General features: G+C 46.0%; 1 protein-coding gene across 1 annotated transcript in view; it reads right to left on the bottom strand.

The window, feature by feature from the left end:
- Positions 1 to 24,597, bottom strand: part of LOC124711377 (serine proteinase stubble-like) — a 368,137-nt gene that overhangs the window by 44,285 nt on the left and 299,255 nt on the right. The window contains exons 8-9 of the mRNA XM_047241429.1: positions 23,343 to 23,513; positions 3,872 to 3,990 (exon numbers count right to left, since the gene is read on the bottom strand). Of these exons, the coding sequence (XP_047097385.1) occupies positions 3,872 to 3,990; positions 23,343 to 23,513 (290 nt within the window). The remainder of the gene's footprint in view (positions 1 to 3,871; positions 3,991 to 23,342; positions 23,514 to 24,597) is intronic.

Raw genomic sequence — 24,597 nt, 5'->3', positions numbered from 1 at the left:
TCTATCTGTCTTCAGTCTCGAGAAAATGGAGTTTATGTAGCGCGTTGACTTCCGACCGCACACGCACGGGAATGAAACATTTATAACGTGCCTCATACTCCTTAGACCCTTAGAGATATCGATACGAGATTTTGGCAAGCTATAGCATGCAAAGAGGACAGAACTTTTCTATATGGTTGACATGAGGAACTTTCTTATCTACGGCCATACAGCGGAAGCTATGGTTTTTACTTTTTCAATTCAATGCTGTAATTTTTTAAAGAGTCTTAGACAACTATTGAAAAGGGAATTTGCTAGTATGAAACCAAACGTGAAATTTCTTACCTTGTTTTACGTATAATCGACACAATGTTGTTTTCCATAAGCTATTGGCTACCGTAGTCACCTACTGCATTTTAATAAGACACTCTGTTTCATCATTCTGTTGCAATACGGGATAGCAAGTTAAGTTTGCACAATTTATACTGTATTTTAACAAGAATAAACTACTGTTTCTAGAGATTTGTGATGCAGAAGGAGTCATTTACTACATTTCAGTACCATCCGTTCGTTACTGAAAACACACTGTTACTCTGAAATTGTAACAAAAGGAATGATTTTGGCCTGACTTGTTAACCTTCTCTCTTTCCGCAATGCGTGATCAGTGGCAATGTTTTGCTAAAAAGTTTCACAACTCAATCGCTAATTCTGTTACAATTTCAGGGGAGTCCTGTAACGTAGTGTCTCTTTAATAATGAACAGCTGGGACTGAAACTTACCGAAGGACTTTTTCTTTCTACACCTAATTTAGATTTGACATATGAAAATGTACAGTCAGTAGTGTACCATATTTCCGTTCCTATTCTCGCACGGAGTGTGATACATTACCCGTGTTAAATTGGACCGTTTATCAATTGCGGAATAGGTCGATATCGTGTTGATGTATGGCTATTGTGATCAAAATGGCCAACGGGCGTGTGCTATGTATGCTGCTCGGTATCCTGGACGACATCATCTAAGTGTCCGGACCGTTCGCCGGATAGTTACGTTATTTAAGGAAACAGGAAGTGTTCAGCCACATGTGAAACGTCAACCACCATTTGCAACAACTGCCGTCGCGGCTAATCTTCACATCAGTAGCAGACAAATTGTGCGAGAAACGGGAATCTCAAAAACGTCGGTGTTGGGAATGCTACATCAACACCGATTGCACCCGTACCACATTTATATGCACCAGGAATTGCATGCCGACGACTTTGAACGTCGTGTACATTTCTGCCACTGGGCACAAGAGAAATTACGGGACGATGGCAGATATTTTGCACGCATTCTATTTAGCGACGAAGCGTCATTCACCAACAGCGGTAGCGTAAACCGGCATAATATGCACTATTGGGCAAAAAAAAATCCACGATGGCTGCGACAAGTGGAACATCAGCGACCTTGGCGGGTTAATGTATGATGCGGCATTATGGGAGGAAGGATAATTGGCCCCCATTTTATCGATGGCAATCTAAATGGTGCAGTGGATGCTGATTTCCTACATAATTTTATACCGATGCTACTACAAGATGTTTCAGTGCATGACAGAATGGCGATGTACTTCCAACATGATGAATGTCCGGCACATAGCTCGCGTGCGGTTGAAGCGGTATTGAATAGCATTTTTCATGACAGGTGGATTGCTCGTCGAAGCACCATACCATGGCCCGCGCGTTCACCGGATCTGACATCCCCGGATTTCTTTCTGTGGGGAAAGTTGAAGGATATTTGCTATCGTGATCCACCGACAACGACTGACAACATGCGTCAGCGAATTGTCAATGCATGTGCGAACATTACGGAAGGCGGACTGTTCGCTGTTGAGAGGAATGTCGTTACACGTATTGTCAAATGCATTGAGGTTGACGGACGTCATTTAGAGCATTTATTGCATTAATGTGGCATTTACAGGTAATCACGCTGTAACAGCATACGTTCTCAGAAATGATAAGTTCACAAAGGTACTTGTATCACACTGGAACAACCGAAATAAAATGTTCAAACGCACCTACGTTCTGTATTATAATTAAAAAAACCCTACCTGTTACCAACTGTTCGTCTAAAATTGTGAGCCATATGTTTGTGACTATTACAGCGCCATCTATCACAAAGCGAAAAAGGTGGTCCAGTTAAATCATTCATATTTCTTTACGTACTACACGAATATGTAATAAAAAATGAGGGTTCCTATCTAAAAAAACGCAGTTGATATCCGTTTGACCTATAGTAGCGCGCCGTGCGGGATTAGCCGAGCGGTCTCAGGCGCTGCAGTCATGGACTGTACGGCTGGTCCCGGCGGAGGTTCGAGTCCTCCCTCGGGCATGGGTGTGTGTGTTTGTCCTTAGGATAATTTAGGTTAAGTAGTGTGTAAGGTTAGGGACTGATGACCTTAGCACTTAAGTCCCATAAGATTTCACACACATTTGAACATTTTTTTTTATGGCAGCGCCATTTAGTGGGGTAGACAATGGCTTACGGAACATCTCATTGTGTCAGTTTGCTGTAAAATAAGATAAAAAATTTCACTTTTAATTCCATACCAGCTAAGCCTCTTTTCAAGAGTTGCCTAAGATTCCTAAAAAGTACAGTATTGGACGGTAAAAAGCGTATCTTCTGCTATATCGCCATAGATAAGAAAGTTACCTATCTTAACCATATAGCAAAACAATGTCCTCTTATCAAGCTATCGCTTGCCAAAACCTCGTATCGATACCTCGAACGGCATAGGAGATGTGATGTACCGTATGTTATGAATATTTCATTCCCGTGCGTGTGCGGTCCGAAGTGAATGCGTCACATAAATTCAGTTTTCTCGAAACTGGAGACAGATAGAGACCTCCTCCCAAGTGTAAAGAAAATTTCAATATCTTAGCTAAATTTCATTGGCAGTGACATGTGGTGTAATATGCACCAAACGCAAAATCATAGCGAGCCATATTTTTCATTGCAAACTTCTTCGAATTCCGCGCAGCATCGTACTTAGATGCGAATATCACGTCAAGTACTGCCATTATCGAAATTTTGGGCACTTCACCATGAAGCTGACATATACAACTATAAGTAATGTGATAATCAATTTTTTCAACCCCTTAGCTTGTGTAAAATCGTTCGACAAATATTGCAGGGCGTGCGCCTCCATTCTGTCAGAGCAGCGCGCCACCAGTCGGAACGCAGAAAGCGGGCATAGAATGTCTCGTTCATTCCGGCTAGCCAGCAGGCGCCACCCGAGTGCCATTGTATGCTGCCTCAGTGGATAGCAAGGGGATATTTCCCCGCGCTTTCTTTGCCATTGTATGCTGCCTCACTGGATAGCAAGGGGATATTTCCCCGCGCTTTCTTTGCCATTGTATGCTGCTTCACTGGATAGCAAGGGGATATTTCCCCGCGCTTTCTTTGCCAATGTATGCTGCCTCACTGGATAGCAAGGGGATATTTCCCCACGCTTTCTTTCTATGCGCATCCTAACTCTGTCCCTTGGCTAGACAGTGCTCCGCGACTGTAGATTTCTCTGGTTGTAGTAACTGCGAGTGGCAACGACGTCTCAGCACATCATTTGTCAACAGTACAAATCATCTGAACAATATAGGTTTTCCAACAATGGCAAGGGATTCTGTAAACGCAGAACTTTCTTAGTCCTGCATAATCTTTAACAGAGGCAAAGGGAGTTCTAATTTCGGCTGGCGAATGAAACATCCTTCTAACACTATATATTGTAAAAATCCTTCTTACTGTCGGAAATACACCAGCATATGGTAGGAAATCAACCGTCTGTCTATGTGTGCAAATGGTTCAAGTGAAAAGTAAGTAAATAAATAAAAGAAATAAAAGTTTTCCTGGAGAGGGATCTCACCTGTTTGTCCTGCACTCCGCCCTCGCTCCACAGTTTGAGATGGTACTTGCCCACGAAGATTAGCAGACTGTCAGCCTCCACAGGCCGGTCTGTGGGACGTGTCGTCACACAATGAGCCGCTGTGGACGAAACACACACACACACACACAGATCATCACAACGAGGTCACAAGGTTTCTTTTATTGTTATAGTACAATTGAAATAACTAGCTAGTTTTGATAGTTCTACGCAGAGTTTGTACAAGGGGCGCCCAGCACACCACACCTACTTTGGGCGCCTGTAGGGTTGCTAGGTGCAAGAATACGAGGGTTGGAACTTAAATAGTGGCAACTATTTATTCACAACCCATACAAAAGAGTTACTTTTTTGCACCTGTTACTGTCCTTCAAAGTAGTCGCCAGCGTTGTGGAGAACCCGTTGCCAGCGATGTGGAAGGCGTAGTATATACCGGTAGCAGAGCCTGTTCTGTTGATGGTTCGAATGGAGCAGTCTACTGCCTGACGAATCTCTGGAACAATTCTGAAGCGAATGCCACGAAGTGGTTCCTTCATCTTCGGAATCAAATCCAAGTCACAAGGACTAAGTCCGGGGAGCCCGGTGGATGGTACAGTACTTCCCAGTCCCATCGACCGAACAGAGCAGCCACACCTTGCGCTGTGTGCGCCCGCGCATTGTCGTGCAAAATGATGGATGGGTTGCGCAGAAGGTGTCGCCACTTCTTTCGCTAAGCTGGTCGCAGGTGATGCTCTAAAAACGAACAGTAATACTGTGCATTGACGGTCTCCCGTGGAGGAACGTAATGCTTTAGTATAACACCATCACAGTCGTACACGAGAATCACCATAACTTCAGACCGCTCCAGTCCCACCATCAACAGTACAGGCTCTGCTAACGGTATACTACGCCTTCCACATCGCTGGCAACGGGTTCTACACAACGCTGGTGACTGCTTTGAAGGACAGTAACAGGTGCAAACATCTCTTTCGTATCGGTTGTGAATAAATAGTTGCCACTACTTAAGTTCCAACTCTCGTAGAAAAGTCAGATTTGGCGCTATGTTTAGCCTGAGAATTTTCCCTAAAAGCAGGACTACCTATTGTAATAGAAGTACCTATTGTAATAGAAGTAGACTCAGTTAGGTATTTTCAGTCGTTCAGAGGAAAAGTTGTAAATTGGATACTCCCTTGTTTTTGACTTAAAGGTACTTTTCCTTTGGAGAAATTCTAATTACTTCGCCTTCACTAACAATTATAACCATTTTATTAGGTGGTAAGAGACAAAAATATGATTAATATCACTTATTTGTATTCGAAAACAAAGATTCACAAGAAGTTCGTAAAATAGCTCTAAAACCGGGTGCAAATATGGCCCCCTACCAAAAAAGTCACAAAATCTTTTAAAATCATTTTTTTCATGTTAGGCACTACAGCTGTAAAGGACAGTTTGGAGTATTGCAGAACGGCTGTTTTTTTTATAAGTACTCAATTTATTATACGTTGCACGGTTGGATAATTTTGGCCTTACGAGCCATTTTGAGGTGAAGTCTGCAGATACACAGATCGAAGATACAACAAGTATAATTTTCGCTTACTGACATACAAAAATAATATCGTATTAATAAACGGCGATATAGCAGTTTATTAACAGGATAATTGTACGACACAACGACACATGTAAGTAAAGTTAGGCTACCCGTTGTAAGATAGTATTTTTATATATCAGTAAGCGAAACTTATTGTATCTTTGATATGTTTCTTTGCTTGTAAGGCCGAAATTGGCCAGTTGTGCAAGGTATAAATAAGTGAACACTTGTGAAATATTGGCCAGATGTGAGTTGGACTCGCTCTGAGGATTCCGTACAAAATTATGTATGTAGACAGTTCATGTATGCAGGGAATGAAACTATACGATTTCTGCCTATTACGGACAGTTATACTGGCAAGATATCAGTCCTGGGAATCCCAGGAATTTCGAGAATGTTTTAATTATAAGCTTGAAGTCGGATACTAAATGAAAAAAATTTTTCACGTGATATAGTTACAAATTAAAAATTTTTGGATTTCTTTCCTTTACTTGCATTGAAAAACCTCGCTTCTTGCGAAATTTCATGATTCTAGGTCAACGGGTTTTAACGAATGAGTTTGCGAGTATTAAAATACGTGACGTAAATGGCAGTATCTTTTGACTGCATTGGCTACGAAGATTCAATTTTTTTACACCGCCAAGTGACGGTACATCGTAGTACGGGGCATAAATTTCAAGTTGATACGTTCACCGTTCCCGAGAAAAAAGGTTTTTAACAATCAGACAGACAGACAGAGAACAAAATTATTGGACAAGGGTACCGCTTTTACGGACTGAGGAAACTAAACCCTAAGAACAGCCCAGGTGGAATACTTGAAAACGCTTGAACAAAGTTGGACAAAATATTACAAAATAGTAGTCTAAGAAAAACAGCTTGTTTACTTAAGCACTTCAAATGAAAATTGAGTCAAATATTATTTACAGAAATCGCCAACATTAATGGCACCTTAGCCAGGCGCAATCTGACCGTGTCCACATTTGGCTCATGGGACATGTAACCCTGCACTTCTCCGCAAGTTTCTTCAAAGAACTTTTCTTCATCAACGAAGCTGCAGGTTGCATCGCTAAGTCTGGTGTATCCCAATCGTCGATTTTCAGGTTATCGCTGTCCACAAAGAGAGGTCGCAGGAATCTGTTGAAGAATCAAATAGTTTCGAGGGTGAAATTTTCTCTTTATGAAGGACTTTGCTCTTCCCACCGCCGCCCATTAGCCAGTTTCCAGCCTCAGGAAAGCTCAACGGCCACTTCTTGACAGTGCTTTTGTCAAGCGACTTGGTCAACTGATCCTTGCGTGGCGTCCAGTGATGAGGCTGGTGCTTGCTGCTTTGCGTCCCTGTGTGGTGGTTCTCTTCTTAATGACGTGGACACAGAGATGCATATGAAGTCCCCAGGCAGTACTACGGTGTTTAAATGAGGGACCCCACCTAAGCTAGGTTCCGAGAGTTCCGGAGCTTGTAGAGAAAATTGGAATAGAGATCAACATGAACATCATTTCCGCCCTTGTTATCGCTCATGAAAGCCGCACATTGCATCTTGTGCCACCATACAGCGAAACCTTCAGAGGTGGTGATCCAGACTGCTGTACACAACGGTACCTCTAACACCCAGTAGCTCATCCTCTTGCGTTGATGCATGCCTGTATTCGTCGTGGCATACTATCCACAAGTTCATCAAGGCACTACTGGTCCAGATTGTCCCACTCCTCAACGGCGATTCGGCGTACATCCCTTAGAGGAGTTGGTGGATCATGTCGTCCATAAACAGCCATTTTCAATCTATCCCAGCCATGTTCGATACGGTTCATGTCTGGAGAACATGCTGACCACTCTAGCCGAGCGAAGTCGTTATCCTGAAGGAAGTGATTCACAAGTTGTGTACGATGAATTGTCGTCCATGAAGACGAATGCTTTGGCCGTATGCTGCGGAGATATGGTTCCACTATCGGTCGGAGGATGGCATTCACGTTTCGCCGTTGCGGCGCCTTCCATGACCACCAGCGGCGTAAGTCGGCCCCACATAATGCCACCCCGAAACAGCAGGGAACCTCCACCTTGCTGCACTCGCTGGACAGTGTGTCTAAGGCGTTCAGCCTGACCGCGTTGCCTCCAAACACGTCTCCGACGATTGTCTGGTTGAAGGCATATGCGACACTCATCGGTGAAGAGAACGTGATGCCAATCCTGAGTGGTCCATTCGGCATGTTGTTGGGCCCATCTGTACTGCGCTGCATGTTGTCGTGGTTGCAAAGATGGACCTCGCCATGGACGTCGGGAGTGAAGTCGCGTATCATGCAGCCTATTGCGCACAATTTGAATTGTAACACGACGTCCTGTTGCTACACGAAAAGCATTATCCAACATGGTGGCCTTGCTGTCAGGGCTCCTCCGAGTCATAATGCGCAGGTAGCGGTCATTCACTGCGGTTGTAACCCTTGGGCGGCCTGAGGGAGGCATGTAATCGACAGTTCCTGTCTCTCTGTATCTCCTCCATGTCCGAATAACATCGCTTTGGTTCACTCCGAGACGCCTGGACACTTCCCTCGTTGAGAGCCCTTCCTGGCACAAAGTAACAATGCGGGCGCGGTATTGACCGTCTAGGCACGGCTGAACTACAGACAACACGAGCCGTGCACGTCCTTCCTGGTGGAATGACTGGAACTGATCGGCTGTCGGACCCTTCTGTCTAATGGGCGCTGCTCATGTATGGTTGTTTACATCTTTGAGCGGGTTTAGTGACATCTCTGAACAGTCAAAGGGACTGTATCTGTGATACAATATCCACAGTCAACGTCTATCTTCAGGAGTCCTGGGAACTGGGGTGATGCAAAACTTTTTTTGATGTGTGTATGAAGACGTGTTTCTAAAAGTGTCTTAGGACTGTGCTTTCTGGATATCACTGTGACTTTATTTGAAACTGACAATAACGACATCAAAAATGATATGATTTCACATGTCTGCCAAGGAGTTGTATCTAGAACAAACACAATTCTCAGTAGCCGACGTTGCATCCACGCTACTTGAAAGAAGACTTGCTGCTGCTAACGGGTTCCATTCATCACCAAGTGCTATCGTTTTTAGTCCTGGCCATCAGCCTACAGCACCTCCCATACCGCTTCGAGGAGCGCTGGCACCATTTACACGGGTACCCGTTTTTACAATTTCTCCTCTGTTAATAATCAATCAGTTTTTTGTGAGATCAAACTTAAACTAGAAAAACCTCGGGAAACAGTCTTTTAATTTGGCAATTATGATAGCAACTAAGTGTCCTCTTCCTAAGATAATCTGACGTCAATATAAACTACAACTTCTTCATTAAACAAAATAAACAATTCCATAATGAAATTTTCACTCTGCAGCGGAACGTGCGCTGATATGAAACTTCCTGGCAGATTAAAACTGTGTGCCGGACCGAGACTTGAACTCAGGACCTTTGCCTCTGCAGGCAAGTGCTCTACCATTTTTTTTATTCTTTTATTTTTTTTTTGAGAAAGATGTTCAATTTATTGTTCATAAAATTCCGCAGTAGTACATACACTTCTGGCCATTAAAATTGCTACACCAAGAAGAAATGCAGATGATAAACGGGTATTCATTGGAGAAATATATTATACTAGAACTGACTTGTGATTACGTTTTCAAACAATTTGGGTGCGTAGATTATAAGAAATCAGTACCCAGAACAACCACCTCTAGCCGTAATAACTGCCTTGATACGTGTGGGCATTGAGTCAAACAGAGCTTGGATGACGTGAACAGGTATAGCTGCCCATGCAGCTTCAACACGATACCACAGTTCATCAACAGTAGTGACTGGCGTATTGTGACGAGACAGTTGCTCGGCCACCATTGACCAGATGTTTTCAATTGGTGAGAGATCTGGAGAATGTGCTGGCCAGGGCAGCAGTCGAACATTTTCTGCATCCAGAAAGGCCCATACAGGACCTGCAACATGCGGTCGTGCATTATCCTGCAGAAATGTAGTGTTTCGCAGGGATCGAATGAAGGGTAGAGCCACGGATCGTAACACATCTGAAATGTAACGTCCACTGTTCAAAGTGCCGTCAATGCGAACAAGAGGTGACCGAGACGTGTAACCAATGGCACCCCATACCATCACGCCGGGTGATACGCCAGTATGGCGATGACGAATACACGCTTCCAATGTGGGTTCACCGCGATGTCGCCAAACACGGATGCGACCATCATGATGCTGTAGACAGAACCTGGATTCATCCGAAAAAATGACGTTTTGCCATTCGTGCACCAGGTTCGTCGTCGAGTACACCATCGCAGGCGCTCCTGTCTGTGATGCAGCGTCAAGGGTAACCGCAGCCATGGTCTCCGAGCTGATAGTCCATGCTGCTGCAAACGTCGTCGAACTGTTCGTGCAGATGGTTGTTGTCTTGCAAACGTTCCCATCTGTTGACTCATGGACCGAGTCTTGGCTGCACGATCGGTTACAGCCATGCGGATAAGATGCCTGTCATCTCGACTGCAAGTGATACGAGGCCATTGGCATCCAGCATCCCTTCTGAACCCACCGATTCCATATTCTGCTAACAGTCATTGGATCTCGACTAACGAGAGCGGCAATGTCGCGATACGATAAACCGCAATCGCGATAGGCTTCAATCCGACCTTTATCAAAGTCGGAAACTTTCTCATTACACGAGGCATCACAACAACGTTTCACCAGGCAACGCTGGTCAACTGCTGTTTGCGTATGAGAAATCGGTTGGAAACTTTCCTCACGTCAGCACGTTGTAGGTGTCGCCACCGGCGCCAACCTTGTGTGAATGCTCTGAAAAGCTAATAATTTGCATATCACAGCATCTTCTTCCTGTCGGTTAAATTTCGCGTCTGTAGCACGTCATCTTCTTTGTGTAGCAATTTTAATGGCCAGTAGTGTAGTTTTCAACTGATATTTAAAAGTAATAAAACAAACTTAAATCAATTACAGGTCCCTTGACATTTTAGAAGAAACCAAAATGTAGACCAGAAAGTGTTGTTCGTCATTTGATCGTACGTGTTTTTGAAAGATCAGATTGTCTCTCGTTTCTCCATGTTCTGAATCGCATAATCGAAAATTGGAGTTCACCTGACGGTTCTTCTGAGAAAGTTTGTGTATGTATCATAGTAATTGTTGATGCGTAGTGGCTTGTGACGCTGGTCGGAGCTGTACGTCCAAAACTCTCTTTCGCTCCTTTCTTTACTGGACAATAGGTAAAATACTACGTGTCCCTTCAACCAGTGAGCTACCCAAGCACGATTCACAACTCGCCCTCACAGCCTTACTTCCACCAGTACCTCGTCGCCTACCTTCTAAACTTCACAGGAGCTTTCCTGCGAAACCTGCACAACTAGCACTCCTGGAAGAAAGGATATTGCGGAGACATAGCTTTGCCACAGCCTGGAGGATGTTTCCAGAATGAAATTTTCATTCTGCAGCGGAGTGTGCGCTGATATGAAACTTCCTGGCAGATTAATACTGCCCGCATCTCGTGGTCGTGCGGTAGCGTTCTCGCTTCCCACGCCCGGGTTCCCGGGTTCGATTCCCGGCGGGGTCAGGGATTTTCTCTGCCTCGTGATGGCTGGGTGTTGTGTGATGTCCTTAGGTTAGTTAGGTTTAAGTAGTTCTAAGTTATAGGGGACTGATGACCATAGATGTTAAGTCCCATATTGCTCAGAGCCATTTGAACCATTTTTTTAGATTAATACTGTGTGCCAGAACAAGACTCGAACTCGTGACCTTTGCCTTTCGCGGGCAAGTGCTCTACCATTTTTTTTAAAGGAAGGTAGGAGAAACAGAAAGCTTCATTATTCACAAGACCATAGTACGTCCTATCGTGCAGCATGAAATAACAACAAAGTCAAACTGGGGCCACCTCTGGCACCATTTAAAAAAAGTATTTATAGATTTTAAAACAAAATTCTAAGAAACATTCCATTGCTAACTGTGCGAGTGTTAGCTCTTCCTAGTTTGCATACTCGCGTAGTTTTCCTTAGCTGATCGCTTTATTTGGTCGGTTTCACAGCGACAGCACAGCCGCTCATCTGTGGCACCCGGCACACCCCAAGTACATGGCGGGTTCGCAAGAACCGTGCGCACGAAATTGCCATACCAGTCCTTGTACTTTCGTAGCCGCAACAGTTTTGTGTGTCCATCTTGCAAGTATCGCCATTAATCCAGTACGTTCAATAGGTTCAGACGTAATTTCAGGTAACACGTCCGCTTCCCCGTTCCACGCTTCGCGTCTGGAATCTTTTCCAGGACGTTCTTCAGCTCCCTCTGACCCTCCCCGTCGCTGTCATAGAATCAGCTCAAATGATCCGTCAAGGACTGTGCTATTCCCCTTTGTGTTGAAAAGCGACGGCTATCGCCGGGATCGATCTTATGAATTAACGTCCTTCGTCTCCTTTTTCTTTCCTTTGTCACATAATGCATTGAGGGAACCTCGTTGGGCAGGCAATCTCGCGAGTATCATCTTATCCGCCATCCTTAGCGTCGCAAGTTGTACCACCTTTGCCTTGACTCGGTGGACGGCCGTCTGATGTTCTGGTGTAGGTGGTTGAGCGAACAGTTCCCGGAGGGCCATGAAGTAAAAGTCAGTAGTTGTGCGCTGCCATTGAGAAACTTCCTTCCCATAACGTATTAACGTCCTCCGTAAAGCTGGCTTCGTGCACTCGATCCCCTACTGTAGCACAGAACCCGTAAGAATTTCGTCGACGGAGGCAGCCATGCGACGCCTCCTCCACCATACGTCGGCATTCTGCATCACGCAGGTGGGAGACGTTCATCTTCCAGTTACCGCTCCGTCTCCATACCTGCTGTCTATCAAGGTTAATCGTGCAAATATATTCCTCATGGTCTGTAAACGCGGTCAGCCAGATTTCTGCGTCCACCGTCGACGTCGCTAACGCCCTTGAAACGTGGATCCGACCCAAACGGCTCGCGGAATGGCTCGTAAAAAAGGTATATCCTGGCTGGTTGCCATACTTCAGTTCCCATGTACAAACTAATTCCATACCGCTGACCGGCTCCCGAAGTTCTTGGCTGGGAGTATAGTTAGGATGTTGGCCCTTTCTGTCGAGCACACAATTAAAATCTCCACCGAGTATGCAAGCATCGTATCGTCCCCGGAACAACGGTGTAACCTCATGGGCGTAAAAATCGGCACTGTCCCTCCTCTTATCCGAGGCTGACGTTGCGTATATATTGATCAAACGTTTTCCACCTATGGTCACAGCCGTACCACGGGCAGAAGGCAAATACTCTACTTCGTCTGCACGTATTCCTTCCTTCAATAGTATCGCAGTGCCAACGTCTCTCCCGTTGCACGGGGAACAGTAAATATCGTAACCGGAAAAGTCCGAGGGGAGAAGCACCCAAAATTCCTGTAATAGCGCTATGTCTAACTCTGCAGTCTCTATCATGTCACTGAACATCTTGGTTTTGACCGGCGTCCCAATGCTATTGATGTTAAGAGACCCTATCCTTGCCGGCCGCGGTGGTCTAGCGGTTCTAGGCGCGCAGTCCGGAACCGCGCGACTGCTACGGTCGCAGGTTCGAATCCTGCCTCGGGCATGGATGTGTGTGATGTCCTTAGGTTAGTTAGGTTTAAGTAGTTCTAAGTTCTAGGGGACTAATGACCAAAGTAGTTAAGTCCCGTAGTGCTCAGAGCCATTTAGACCCTATCCGATAAGCTTGTTGCATGGCTGTCAGATAAGGCACCTTACGGTCACTAATTCTTCCGTACAAAACCTGCTTTCTTTCTAAAGTCCCCCGCCGTCCCCTCATATGGTCTGCCGTTACTCCGTGCACTCTTCCGGTCTTACACCGGGAGTGTGTGTGGGATCAGATCATCCAGCATCATCTGTGCCCCTAGGGGGTTGGTCCACCTGACCAGTCCCCTAGCGTTCCATCGTTGTCATGCGTTATAGGCACCGTAGCCTCCTCAGTAGCTTGTTGCCGTCGATCGAACTCCTCCGCTGTTTCTGCAGCATCGTTATCGGAGGGTCGTGTCGCCGTCCTGCTGGCCGCCCTTGCATCCACGCTAGGCAGTTCTGTATCCATAGTCGTCTGCTCTGTACCTGAAAACGTCTCAGAATTGCTTGCTGGATCAGATTGGTCGTCCTCCACCGTGAGGCGGCGCTTCTTCCAGCGTTTTGGTGATCGCTGTTTCCGTTGCCGAGCTTCGGAATCAGAGATCAGCATGGCCTCTAGTTGGTCGTGGGTGACGTCGGAATCGTGCGCCGTCGAATTATCGACGTCTGTAAGTGGCTTACTTGAAGGGGCCGCGAGCGTCACCGAAGAGAGGGCGTCCTGTGACTGCTGCAGGCGATCCAGCGCAACGTCGTCCTTCCGTTGCTCGCCACGTTCTGCCTCTGTCTGTACGTTCCGGTACGTTTCTGTCTCGCGGCCTACGTCATCGCGTAATGTTACAACGTCGGTCATGGGGAGCACAGTCGGATGCGGTGTGAGGGGTGGCTCATCCCTTGGCAGCTGCAACAACCTTCGTTGAATACACTCAGAAAGTATGTGTCCCTCCTTCTCACACCCAGAGGACGTCCTTGGTTTACCGTCGTAGATGACAATCGCCCTACAACCAGGAATGTACAAGTATGATGCAACATGTTTTCGGAATTCTATCCGTATTTGCCTGACGCCTCTGGGGACAGGATAGGTTTTGAAACTCGCCCATTTTTCAGCCATATGGGATAGGACCGTTCCATAAGGACGTAAGGCGTCTGTCACCAATTCTTCTGGCACTTCGAATGGAAGCTCAAAGACGACGATCCTTCGTAGTCCCATGCCGGCGTGTTCAACTGTAACCGCTCCAACATTCCCGTCCGAATGACAGAAACGAAGCCCTTTTCGGTGTCGGAGTAGTAGTTCGTAACATTCCGCTTGATTGATGGGCTTGACATAGACCACGCTGGTGACTATAGATAAGTGTATTCCAACTAGAACGTCAAGTTCGATTTTTTATTTCGTCCCGTAAATAAGGATCTATCTCGTAAGCCTTCGATCGAGCATATTCGTTAACAAAACTAAATTTTAGTGTCGATTTGCAAAACGACAAGGTCATGATTCGTTCTATGTATCTCATTGCACAGCGCTACACACTTAACGTAAACACTTCTAGCGCACACGTGCGGCAGGGACGTAAACACCGTCCCAACCTCTGCGCCGCTGAAGGCTGACTGAGCTATCCAAGCACGATTCACGACCCGTCCCCACAGCTTTACTTCTGCCAGTACCTCGTCTCCTACCTTCCAAACTTCACAGAAGCTCTCCTGCGAAACTTGCAGAACTAGCACTCCTGGAAGAAAGGATACTGCGCAGACATGGCTTTGCCACAGCCTGGGGGATGTTTCCAGAATGAAATTTTCACTCCGCAGCGGAGTGTGCGCTGATATGAAACTTCCTGGCAGACTAAAACTGTGTGCCGGACCGAGACTCGAACTTGGGACCTTCGCACAGAGTTTTAATCTGCCAGGAAATTTCAAAAGAAACAATTATCTGTTCTTCTGGGACAGAAATCGAAAATATATTCAATAACTTCAGTTACTTCAGTTAGACCTGTAAAGAAATATTAATCTGTAGTTAAGTGTAAATATTTCTCATTTGAATTCACTTTAATCAAGAAAGTTATAGTTCTTATAAATTATGTCGTAGAACTCTTGACAGTACAATTTTAAGTTACACTACAGTAACATCATCTTTGCGACTGTGTTGGTTTGGGGTGTATTGCATCCCTTTGTCCACTGGGCATCATTTCGACGTCGGTATTATAGCCTGGATTAATACAGCAATATTCTGGCAATATCAGTACCTCCGAATAAAATTCTTCATTATTGTGTGATCTGAAACAAGCTGACCACGTTTTACGTATTACTGATCAAATTAATTACTGTCGTCTAATTTCACGTTTTTTCTATGCAAAACACCTATAGTTTCTGCTGCTTGCTCCAGGGTTTGAACATCAGCTGGTTTATCCACAGAAAACGCTTTTCTCGCGAAGGCGCAACGCAGACTAACTCTCGTTCGCAAAAAATGGTTCAAATGGCTCTGAGCACTATGGGACTTAACTTCTAAGGTCATCAGTCCCCTAGAACTTAGAACTACTTAAACCTAACTAACCTAAGGACATCACATACATCCATGCCCGAGGCAGGATTCGAACCTGCGACCGTAGCGGTCACGCGGTTCCAGACTGTAGCGCCTTTAACCGCTTGGCCACACCGGCCTCTCATTCGCAAAAAAATGGTTCAAATGGCTCTGAGCACTATGGGACTCAACTGCTGAGGTCATTAGTCCCCTAGAACTTAGAACTAGTTAAACCTAACCTAACCTAAGGACATCACAAACATCCATGCCCGAGGCAGGATTCGAACCTGTGACCGTAGCGGTCTTGCGGTTCCAGACTGCAGCGCCTTTAACCGCACGGCCACTTCGGCCGGCTCTCGTTCGCACATGCGTATCTCAACATGGGCAGGAGCGCCACTCGAGCGAGTTGGGGGCGAGGCAGGATGGCACAGGCTGATCGGCACCTTCTGTTTTGCCTCGCTCGCTGTCCTCATAGCGCGGGTGTGACATTGTATGTTGGGCTCATTCAGCCTACGAACAGAAATTTAGGACACAGTAGCAAGAATAAGAGTGGCAACTCCGTCGGCATGTCCTTATGGTATATCTTCTCATTCCTTATGCTTATGTCATTAGCCTGAAATGGGCCTTAGTTGTACATTCTCTACTTTGTTGCTAAGAAGCTTAACAGAAGCTGCATAGCTCAAACTTGTATGTACACTCCTGGAAATGGAAAAAAGAACACATTGACACCGGTGTGTCAGACCCACCATACTTGCTCCGGACACTACGAGAGGGCTGTACAAGCAATGATCACACGCACGGCCCAGCGGACACACCAGGAACCGCGGTGTTGGCCGTCGAATGGCGCTAGCTGCGCAGCATTTGTGCACCGCCGCCGTCAGTGTCAGCCGGTTTGCCGTGGCATACGGAGCTCCATCGCAGTCTTTAACACTGGTAGCATGCCGCGACAGCGTGGACGTGAACCGTATGTGCAGTTGACGGACTTTGAGCGAGGGCGTATAGTGGGCATGCGGGAGGCCTGGTGGACGTACCGCCGAATTGCTCAACACGTGAGGCGTGAGGTCTCCACAGTACATCGATGTTGTCGCCAGTGGTCGGCGGAAGGTGCACGTGCCCGTCGACCTGGGACCGGACCGCAGCGACGCACGGCTGCACGCCAAGACCGTAGGATCCTACGCAGTGCCGTAGGGGACCGCACCGCCACTTCCCAGCAAATTAGGGACACTGTTGCTCCTGGGGTATCGGCGAGGACCATTCGCAACCGTCTCCATGAAGCTGGGATACGGTCCCGCACACCGTTAGGCCGTCTTCCGCTCACGTCCCGACATCGTGCAGCCCGCCTCCAGTGGTGTCGCGACAGGCGTGAATGGAGGGACGAATGGAGACGTGTCGTCTTCAGCAATGACAGTCGCTTCTGCCTTGGTGCCAATGATGGTCGTATGCGTGTTTGGCGCCGTGCAGGTGAGCGCCACAATCAGGACTGCATACGACCGAGGCACACAGGGCCAACACCCGGCATCATGGTGTGGAGAGCGATCTCCTACACTGGCCGTACACCACTGGTGATCGTCGAGGGGACACTGAATAGTGCATGGTACATCCAAACCAATATCGAACCCATCGTTCTACCATTCCTAGACCGGCAAGGGAACTTGCTGTTCCAACAGGACAATGCACGTCCGCATGTATCCCGTGCCACCCAATGTGCTCTAGAAGGTGTAAGTCAACTACCCTGGCCAGCAAGATCTCCGGATCTGTCCCCCATTGAGCATGTTTGGGACTGGATGAAGTGTCGTCTCACGCGGTCTGCACGTCCAGCACGAACGCTGGTCCAACTGAGGCGCCAGGTGGAAATGGCGTGGCAAGCCGTTCCACAGGACTACATCCAGCATCTCTACGATCGTCTCCATGGGAGAATAGCAGCCTGCATTGCCGCGAAAGGTGGATATACACTGTACTAGTGCCGACATTGTGCATGCTCTGTTGCCTGTGTCTATGTGCCTGTGGTTCTGTCAGTGTGATCATGTGATGTATCTGACCCCAGGAATGTGTCAATAAAGTTTCCCATTCCTGGGACAATGAATTCACGGTGTTCTTATTTCAATTTCCAGGAGTGTATTTGGCCACACACAACTGCACAGAGCTGGCCATGTCTGGGTTATGCCGCGTCTCTAGCCACACTGTCTTTTACCAAACGTTAGTGAAGAACTGTTAAGTACCCGCTAGGGTAACCGAGAGCGCTAACGCGCTACTTCATGGACTCGGATTGGCGCGCTGGCCGCGGATCGAATCCGCCCAGCGGATTAACGACGAGGGCCACTGTGCTGGCCAGCCTGGATGTGTTTTTTAGGCGGTTTTCCACATCCCAGTAGGTGAATACCGTGCTGGTCCCCATGTTCCGCCTCAGTTACACGGTTCGCAGACATCTGAACACTTTCGCTCAAATCCATAAATTACACTCGCCGCAGACAGTTGGGGTACACTAATTCCGTCCCGGGAGGTACGGGGTGGCGGCAGGAAGGGCATCCGACCACCCCTTAAACATTAACATGCCAAATCCGATTAACGATGGCTGACCCTGCGTAACTGCGGGACAAGGCTCAAGCGATAGATACATAGACAGTGAAGAAAAGTAATAAACAAATGACTACATTCAACAGGGCAATGACATCAATAGATCTGTATATAAAGGAGAATTTACTGTGTGTCCAGGATACCTCGCAAACCCTTGATTGATTTCAACCAAATCTGTCACAGAAAAAGCAGGCCTCAGAAGTATCAGCATTGTTGTGTTTACAAGTTTGTAACTCCAGTAGGAACAGAGGGAGGGCAAAACGTGTTTTCTCAGCCCCTGGCGAATAAGCTGCCCTGGGCGACAGGCATGTTGTATCGAGGCAGTATCAGTCAGCAAAAGTGCCAATGAGAATGGCTGGAGACAGTTTGAGATGGATAGAGGGTGGGATGGACAGACTGAGGGAGTGGAGGAAATGGACAAAGAAAAGGGGAGGAGGAGGTGTGTTCAATATATTTGTCGAATGGAAACACGATGAAGCCACAGGGAAAAGGCTACTATTTTAGAAAAACGATTATGGTGTAAATGGTGCGAATCATGGGAAGAAGCATCGCCATTCTCTTACTCAGATTCTGAAGTGGTGCTGACAAATCGCTGTTTCTTCAATTTGTTCCTATTTCAATCCTTCACGGATCTACATTTCTTCGGCTACCCACTTTGTGTGAATCACTGCTTGAGGTCAGTTCTGTAGGATAAGGTTCGCAATAGCTTGTTTGGTCAGCAGGGGTTTTTGGCTAATTCAGCTTTGAAAATTCCATTAATTTCTCATTATTTTTGGCCTAGTCCAATTTTTTCAAATGGAATGAATATTAATAAATGGCTAAAACGGTCACCTGATGACCTGATCCCAGGTGCTGTGTGTTTATTCAGGATGTCTGTTCTATGCTTTGTCTATCCTATTCTATTTAGGGGCAACAAAAATTTGATTTTCGTATATCACGGAATTAAAAAATGATGTTATAATACACTCATTAAGTATTAAAGTTAGAAATTTTGTGTGCCTTGAGGCGGCATAGCTCACGACACGGAAATTATCGAGACTATATTCATCTAGTATTTGAGAATTAAAGCACTTAGCGACTTCCAAAAAACTTTACTCACAGTTTCAGACCTTTTTGATTCTTTTTCTCAATGAAAACCCGCTTGAAGTTACACAAGCCGAAAAACTCGGCACCATGCATGGCGTTTTAACTGATTACTGTTTTATTACTAACTGCATTCGCAAAGTATTTCTTCCACAACGAAAATAAAAAAAATAGGAGGTATTGCTTTCTGACTTCGAGTTGGATTGGATTGGATTGTTTGGGGGAAGAGACCGAACTGCGAGGTCATCGGTCTCATCGGATTAGGGAAGGACGGGGAAGGAAGTCGGCCGTGCCCGTTGAAAGGAACCATCCCGGCATTTGCCTGGAGCGATTTGGGGAAATCGCGGAAAACCTAAATCAGGATGGCCGGACGCGGGAGACGTCGTACATCTCCTTTCTTGTTTATCGGACGTGAAAATGACTTTGCTGCCTCGCTGCCCAGGTTCATTTCGCTTGGGTAATAAGGACCTGAAGACAATCTAGACGTTACTGACTGCTGGCTGCATTACGACGAGGGCTATTGCCGAAAGCTTTTGGCAGATATTAAACCGGAAGTCTGATGGCAAAGGGATTGTTTGAGTTTGAAAGAGTGTTGTTTTTCGACCTTGGAGAGCGCACGCGGCAGTTCTCCCACTACTGCATTTCAAACAGCGCTGCGAACGTTGAGGGAAGACGCAAGTAGTGCTTGGTCTGACACAGAGCAAGATAGATCTGTCGCGCCGTGATTCTCGCGCAATGATTTATTATGACTACAAAAACGAGTTAGATGCAGAATAATGCCTTTCTTCTCTAATACTTATTTTTAGTGAGTCTGCCACTTCTAGGACAACCACTGAAAATTTATTTCGTGAATTTTCAAGGGGTCGAGAGTCTATTGAAGACGTGTCTCATACCGGTCACCCAGCAACGGCAGTGACCTAAGAAAGTGTGAGGAATATCAACGAAGATGGTCCTCATCTCATATTTTGGGACATTTAAGGGACGGTAAATATTCTGCATCTACGTCTACATCTATATTCCGCAAGCCACCCAACGGTGTGTGGCGGTGGGCACTTTACGTGCCACTGTCATTACCTCCCTTTCCTGCTCCAGTCGCCTATGGTTCGCGGGAGGAACGACTGCCGGAAAGCCTTCGTGCGCGCTCGAATCTCTCTAATTTTATATTCGTGATCTCCTCGGGAGGTATAAGTAGGGGGAAGCAATATATTCGATACCTCATCCAGAAACGCATCCTCTGGAAACCTGGACAGCAAGCTACACCGCGATGCAGAGCGCCTCCCTTGCACAGTCTGTCACTTGGGTTTGCTAAACATCTCCATAACGCTATCACGCTTACCAAATAACCCTGTGACGAAACGCGCCGCTCTTCTTTGGATCTTCTCTATCTCCTCCGTCAACCCGACCTGATACGGATCCGACACTGATGAGCAATACTCAAGTATAGGTCGAACGAGTGTTTTGTAAGCCACCTCCTTTGTTGATGGACTACATTTTCTAAGGACTCTCCCAATGAATCTCAACCTGGCACCCGCCTTACCAACAATTAATGTCACATGATAATTCCAGTTCAAATCGTTCCGTACGCATACTCCCAGATATTTTACAGAAGTAACTGCTACCAGTGTTTGTTCCGCTATCATATAATCATACAATAAAGGATCCTTATTTCTATGTATTCGCAATGCATTACATTTGTCTATGTTAAGGGTCAGTTGCCACTCCCTGCACCAAGTGCCTACCCGTTGCAGATCTTCCTGCATTTCGCTGCAATTTTCTAATGCTGCAACTTCTCTGTTAAATATTAGTTCAACTGTGACGCAGATCATCATTCACGATCTCTTACGCATAACCACTGGGTGCCACATTCCCTGACAAGCCGAAAACTACGTAACGATGGATTAACGTCATTTTATTCTGAAAAGTTTGACAAAGGGTGGTCCAAAGACGCCGTATCACCACAGGTGGCGAAAAAGGGTGTACCACTACGACACCAAAACGAAGAAGCGGTCTTCGGTATGGGGCTTTCCTGGTGAGGAGTCATCCGTGAAAGTTCGGAGAAGTGGGAGCATGGAAAGAAGATGGTGGCCATTTTCTTCAGGAAGATGGGTCATCTCTCCTCTGTGATCCCTGAAACACGTTGCACAGTCATTGCTAATGGGTACATAACTGAGTTCCTGCCGAAAGTGATCGCCACATGGAGACTACAGCACCCAAAGTCGAAGAGTGGTCACCTTCTTCTGCCTCGCTACAATGCCTCAGTGCACACGGCTGCCAGAATAGTGTATTTCTTGGAGAAGGGAAAAGTGCGAGTGCTACTGCACCAACCCTATTCACGTGCCATGGCTCCGTGTGACTTCTCCCTGATCCCAAAGAAGGATAAAAATTCGTGGGCTGCGAACATTTTCCATCCGACGAAGAGTGTTGTAATGTGTCAGGCAAATCCAACACCTTCCATGAAAACCCTGACATGATAGGAAATCCAGCAGTATGTCACATAGCTCCGAATAAATCCTGAAATTAAATTAACTAAAGTAATACGATCAACGAGTGAGCAGATGGAATACCACAGACTAACACAAGAACGTCTAAATGCATGTCATACCTTCCCACAGTGAAACACACGCAGTTCAGAGGGGAGAAACGAGAACAGAAGCCAAGAGCAGAACCGTGTTAAAGCTAGAAGGCCCTATGATAAGGGACGGACACCCACGTCGCCAGCCGACCGCCAAGACCACCCCCAGCCCATGTTAAAAGATAGAGTCCTCCAGATGAACAGTATAGATCTTACGATAACACTAAAAGGTCCACACCAGATGCAAGTCTTAGCGTGAGACTACACGCGTCTTGTTACGTTGCAAACGTTAAAAACATTACCCCACCACGAAAAGTATAAGGTTTCTCATTGGATAGACAGAATTTTTGTAGGCGGAGCTTAAGGTTAACATTGAGACCCTGATTGGTCAGTTGAAAACACAGCCAGATACCTTTTTCTTAAACCAGCTTCGGTGAATTGTAGTAAAGAGTGGTTAGAGAGGAGTTGCTTCCGAGACAGCGAGGAGCGTGGAGCTGCGCCGCTCGCCGCCCCCTGACGCTGACTAACCACCGACAAGGTAATGAACGCACGCGATGCCGCATAAGGGCGCATTAGGCTTCACTCAGAACTGCAGAAGTGTCATCTGTTGCACCCCTTTTTACGTAATACTAGTGTCGATCGTCAATTGAACTTCGTGGTATTCACATTTTGCTACGAGGGGTTAAAATCTGAAACGCGATGATTTTTCTGTTATATAATTATTGAGAAGCCACATCAGCCACTGTAATTTACGACAAGTTAAATAAGTAATTAAAGATAATTGAGGGTCACTGTAGACCATTTTTGATAGTTTTCTCTTTTATGAAATTTAATTTAACGTAGATTATAGATGTGATACGGCATAGGTCATCCTTCGATCCATTGTAGAACTTGGAAACCCATTCAGGGAATATTTGTTCACATTTTTGTTGAATGCAGTTGGTTTTTATTATCCTGTATTAAAATATTTCCTTTTATCAACAGTGCAATTTATAAACAATGTTTTGTGAGTAGAATAAAATTTTCAATGGTAAACTTAACTGCTTTTTCGACGTTATTTTACCAGCTAACTAAAAATAGGAAAGCCTTGAACCCCTTCCACTAAATTTAGTTAGTATTTAGATTCTTTTACAGGGAGTGCAGTGGAGCTGACGCTGAAATCATTAAGTATTTGGTTATATCATCGCTAGTCTCACTGAACTCTTCTGAATTCTACATGTCATGTGTGGTCTGGCGTCTCCTTACCAGCAACAGGTCCCAGGTTCAAACTAGTCAATTCCCTAAAAAACACGCTCAGAGCGTCGTTGCGCGAAAGTGGTAGGGAGACACGACTTGGAACAGACAGACACCACGCAGAATGTTAGAGTGTATCTCAGCATACATTAGTGCTCTGTGACTTTCCTAAAGAAGCGGGGACTGACATTTTTGAAGTGGTTTTAAAGGTGGAAAAAAGTGTAAGTGCTTGTGAAGAGTATTTTGAAAGTTTGTAACAGTTATAGTGCATGTAATATTTTTTTCCTGAGTTTGTGCTACAAACGTTTGGCCTACCTGTGACGACGGTGCTGCGGCTGATGAGGGAGCCGCCGCACTTGTAGCTGAGGTCGATGTTCTTGGACTGGTAGAGCGCCGCGTGCCACGGCCACTGGCCGCGCGTCGTGCGCTGGCCGTTCGTCACCAGCGGCGTCGCCTGCGTCGTCACCGTGCCGCAGCGCACCGAGCCTGCACCACACAGCGGAGGCGAGCCGCGTTCACCACGGGGGCGCGTGTAAAGTGGCAAACAGTTTGTCAAACTTCACTAGCTCTGTCAAATATTTGGCTTTGTTTGACGTGTTTGTCAAACAGTCGATGTTTGACATGTCACAGAGAAACTCTGATTGATGTAAAATTTCACAAGATGATGCTCATTGCTAGTGCTGATGTTTAGGAGCGTATGTTTAGCTAGAAAGAGTATTTCTCACTGTACCATTGAAACGTCCACTTAGAAAAATTAATTAATTACTGTGCTGACAAACCCCTTACGTTATTTGATTTTCAAACAGCTGAGCAAAACTGAACGTACTCAGACATTTCTCTCTTTACTTATTCTCATCATCACTAAACTGACACCAATAATTTTTTAGGGCAACGCAATCTGACTTTCAATAATCCCTACAAAAGAATGGCCCTGACTAACAATAACCTATACCTTTCATGAATCACTTACCTCACAAAAATCTTCGTTCTCAAACTACTGCAATACAACGAGCGCAGGTTCGAATCCTGCCTCGGGCATGGATGTGTGTGATGTCCTTAGGTTGGTTAGGTTTAAGTAGTTCTAAGTTCTAGGGGACTGATGACCACAGATGTTAAGTCCCATAGTGCTCAGAGCCATTAGAACAGCGAGCGCTAATACCGGCAGCTAAATAAAAAGATTCTAATTACTGAAGGCGCTAACTACTGATAGGCATAGTCATCAAATGAAAGATTTTGATAGAGAACAAACAATGTATTTACCTTAATAATGTTCAAAAGTCATAATATCCAGTATTACAAATTTACTCTTTGTGGCATACACACGTCCAGATCGTCCGCTCTTAAAATTCTGCCATCTCTCTCCCCACATCCACCACTGCTGGCGGCTCACCTCCAACTGCGTGCGCAGCGCTACGCGCTGTTCACATCCAGCTGCCCAACACTACAATGGTAAATATTCCAACAATGCAAACTAGCCACAGACTGCACACAGCACAGTCAGTCATTTTCATACAGAGCGCTACGTGACGTTACCAACACACAAACCTAAACACCCTACTTACACCATGAG

The sequence above is a fragment of the Schistocerca piceifrons genome, chromosome 8 (assembly GCF_021461385.2).
Source record: "Schistocerca piceifrons isolate TAMUIC-IGC-003096 chromosome 8, iqSchPice1.1, whole genome shotgun sequence".
In the NCBI taxonomy this organism is placed as follows: domain Eukaryota; kingdom Metazoa; phylum Arthropoda; class Insecta; order Orthoptera; family Acrididae; genus Schistocerca; species Schistocerca piceifrons.
Note: the sequence above shows the minus strand (reverse complement) of the source record. Positions and strands in the feature narration are given on the sequence as shown.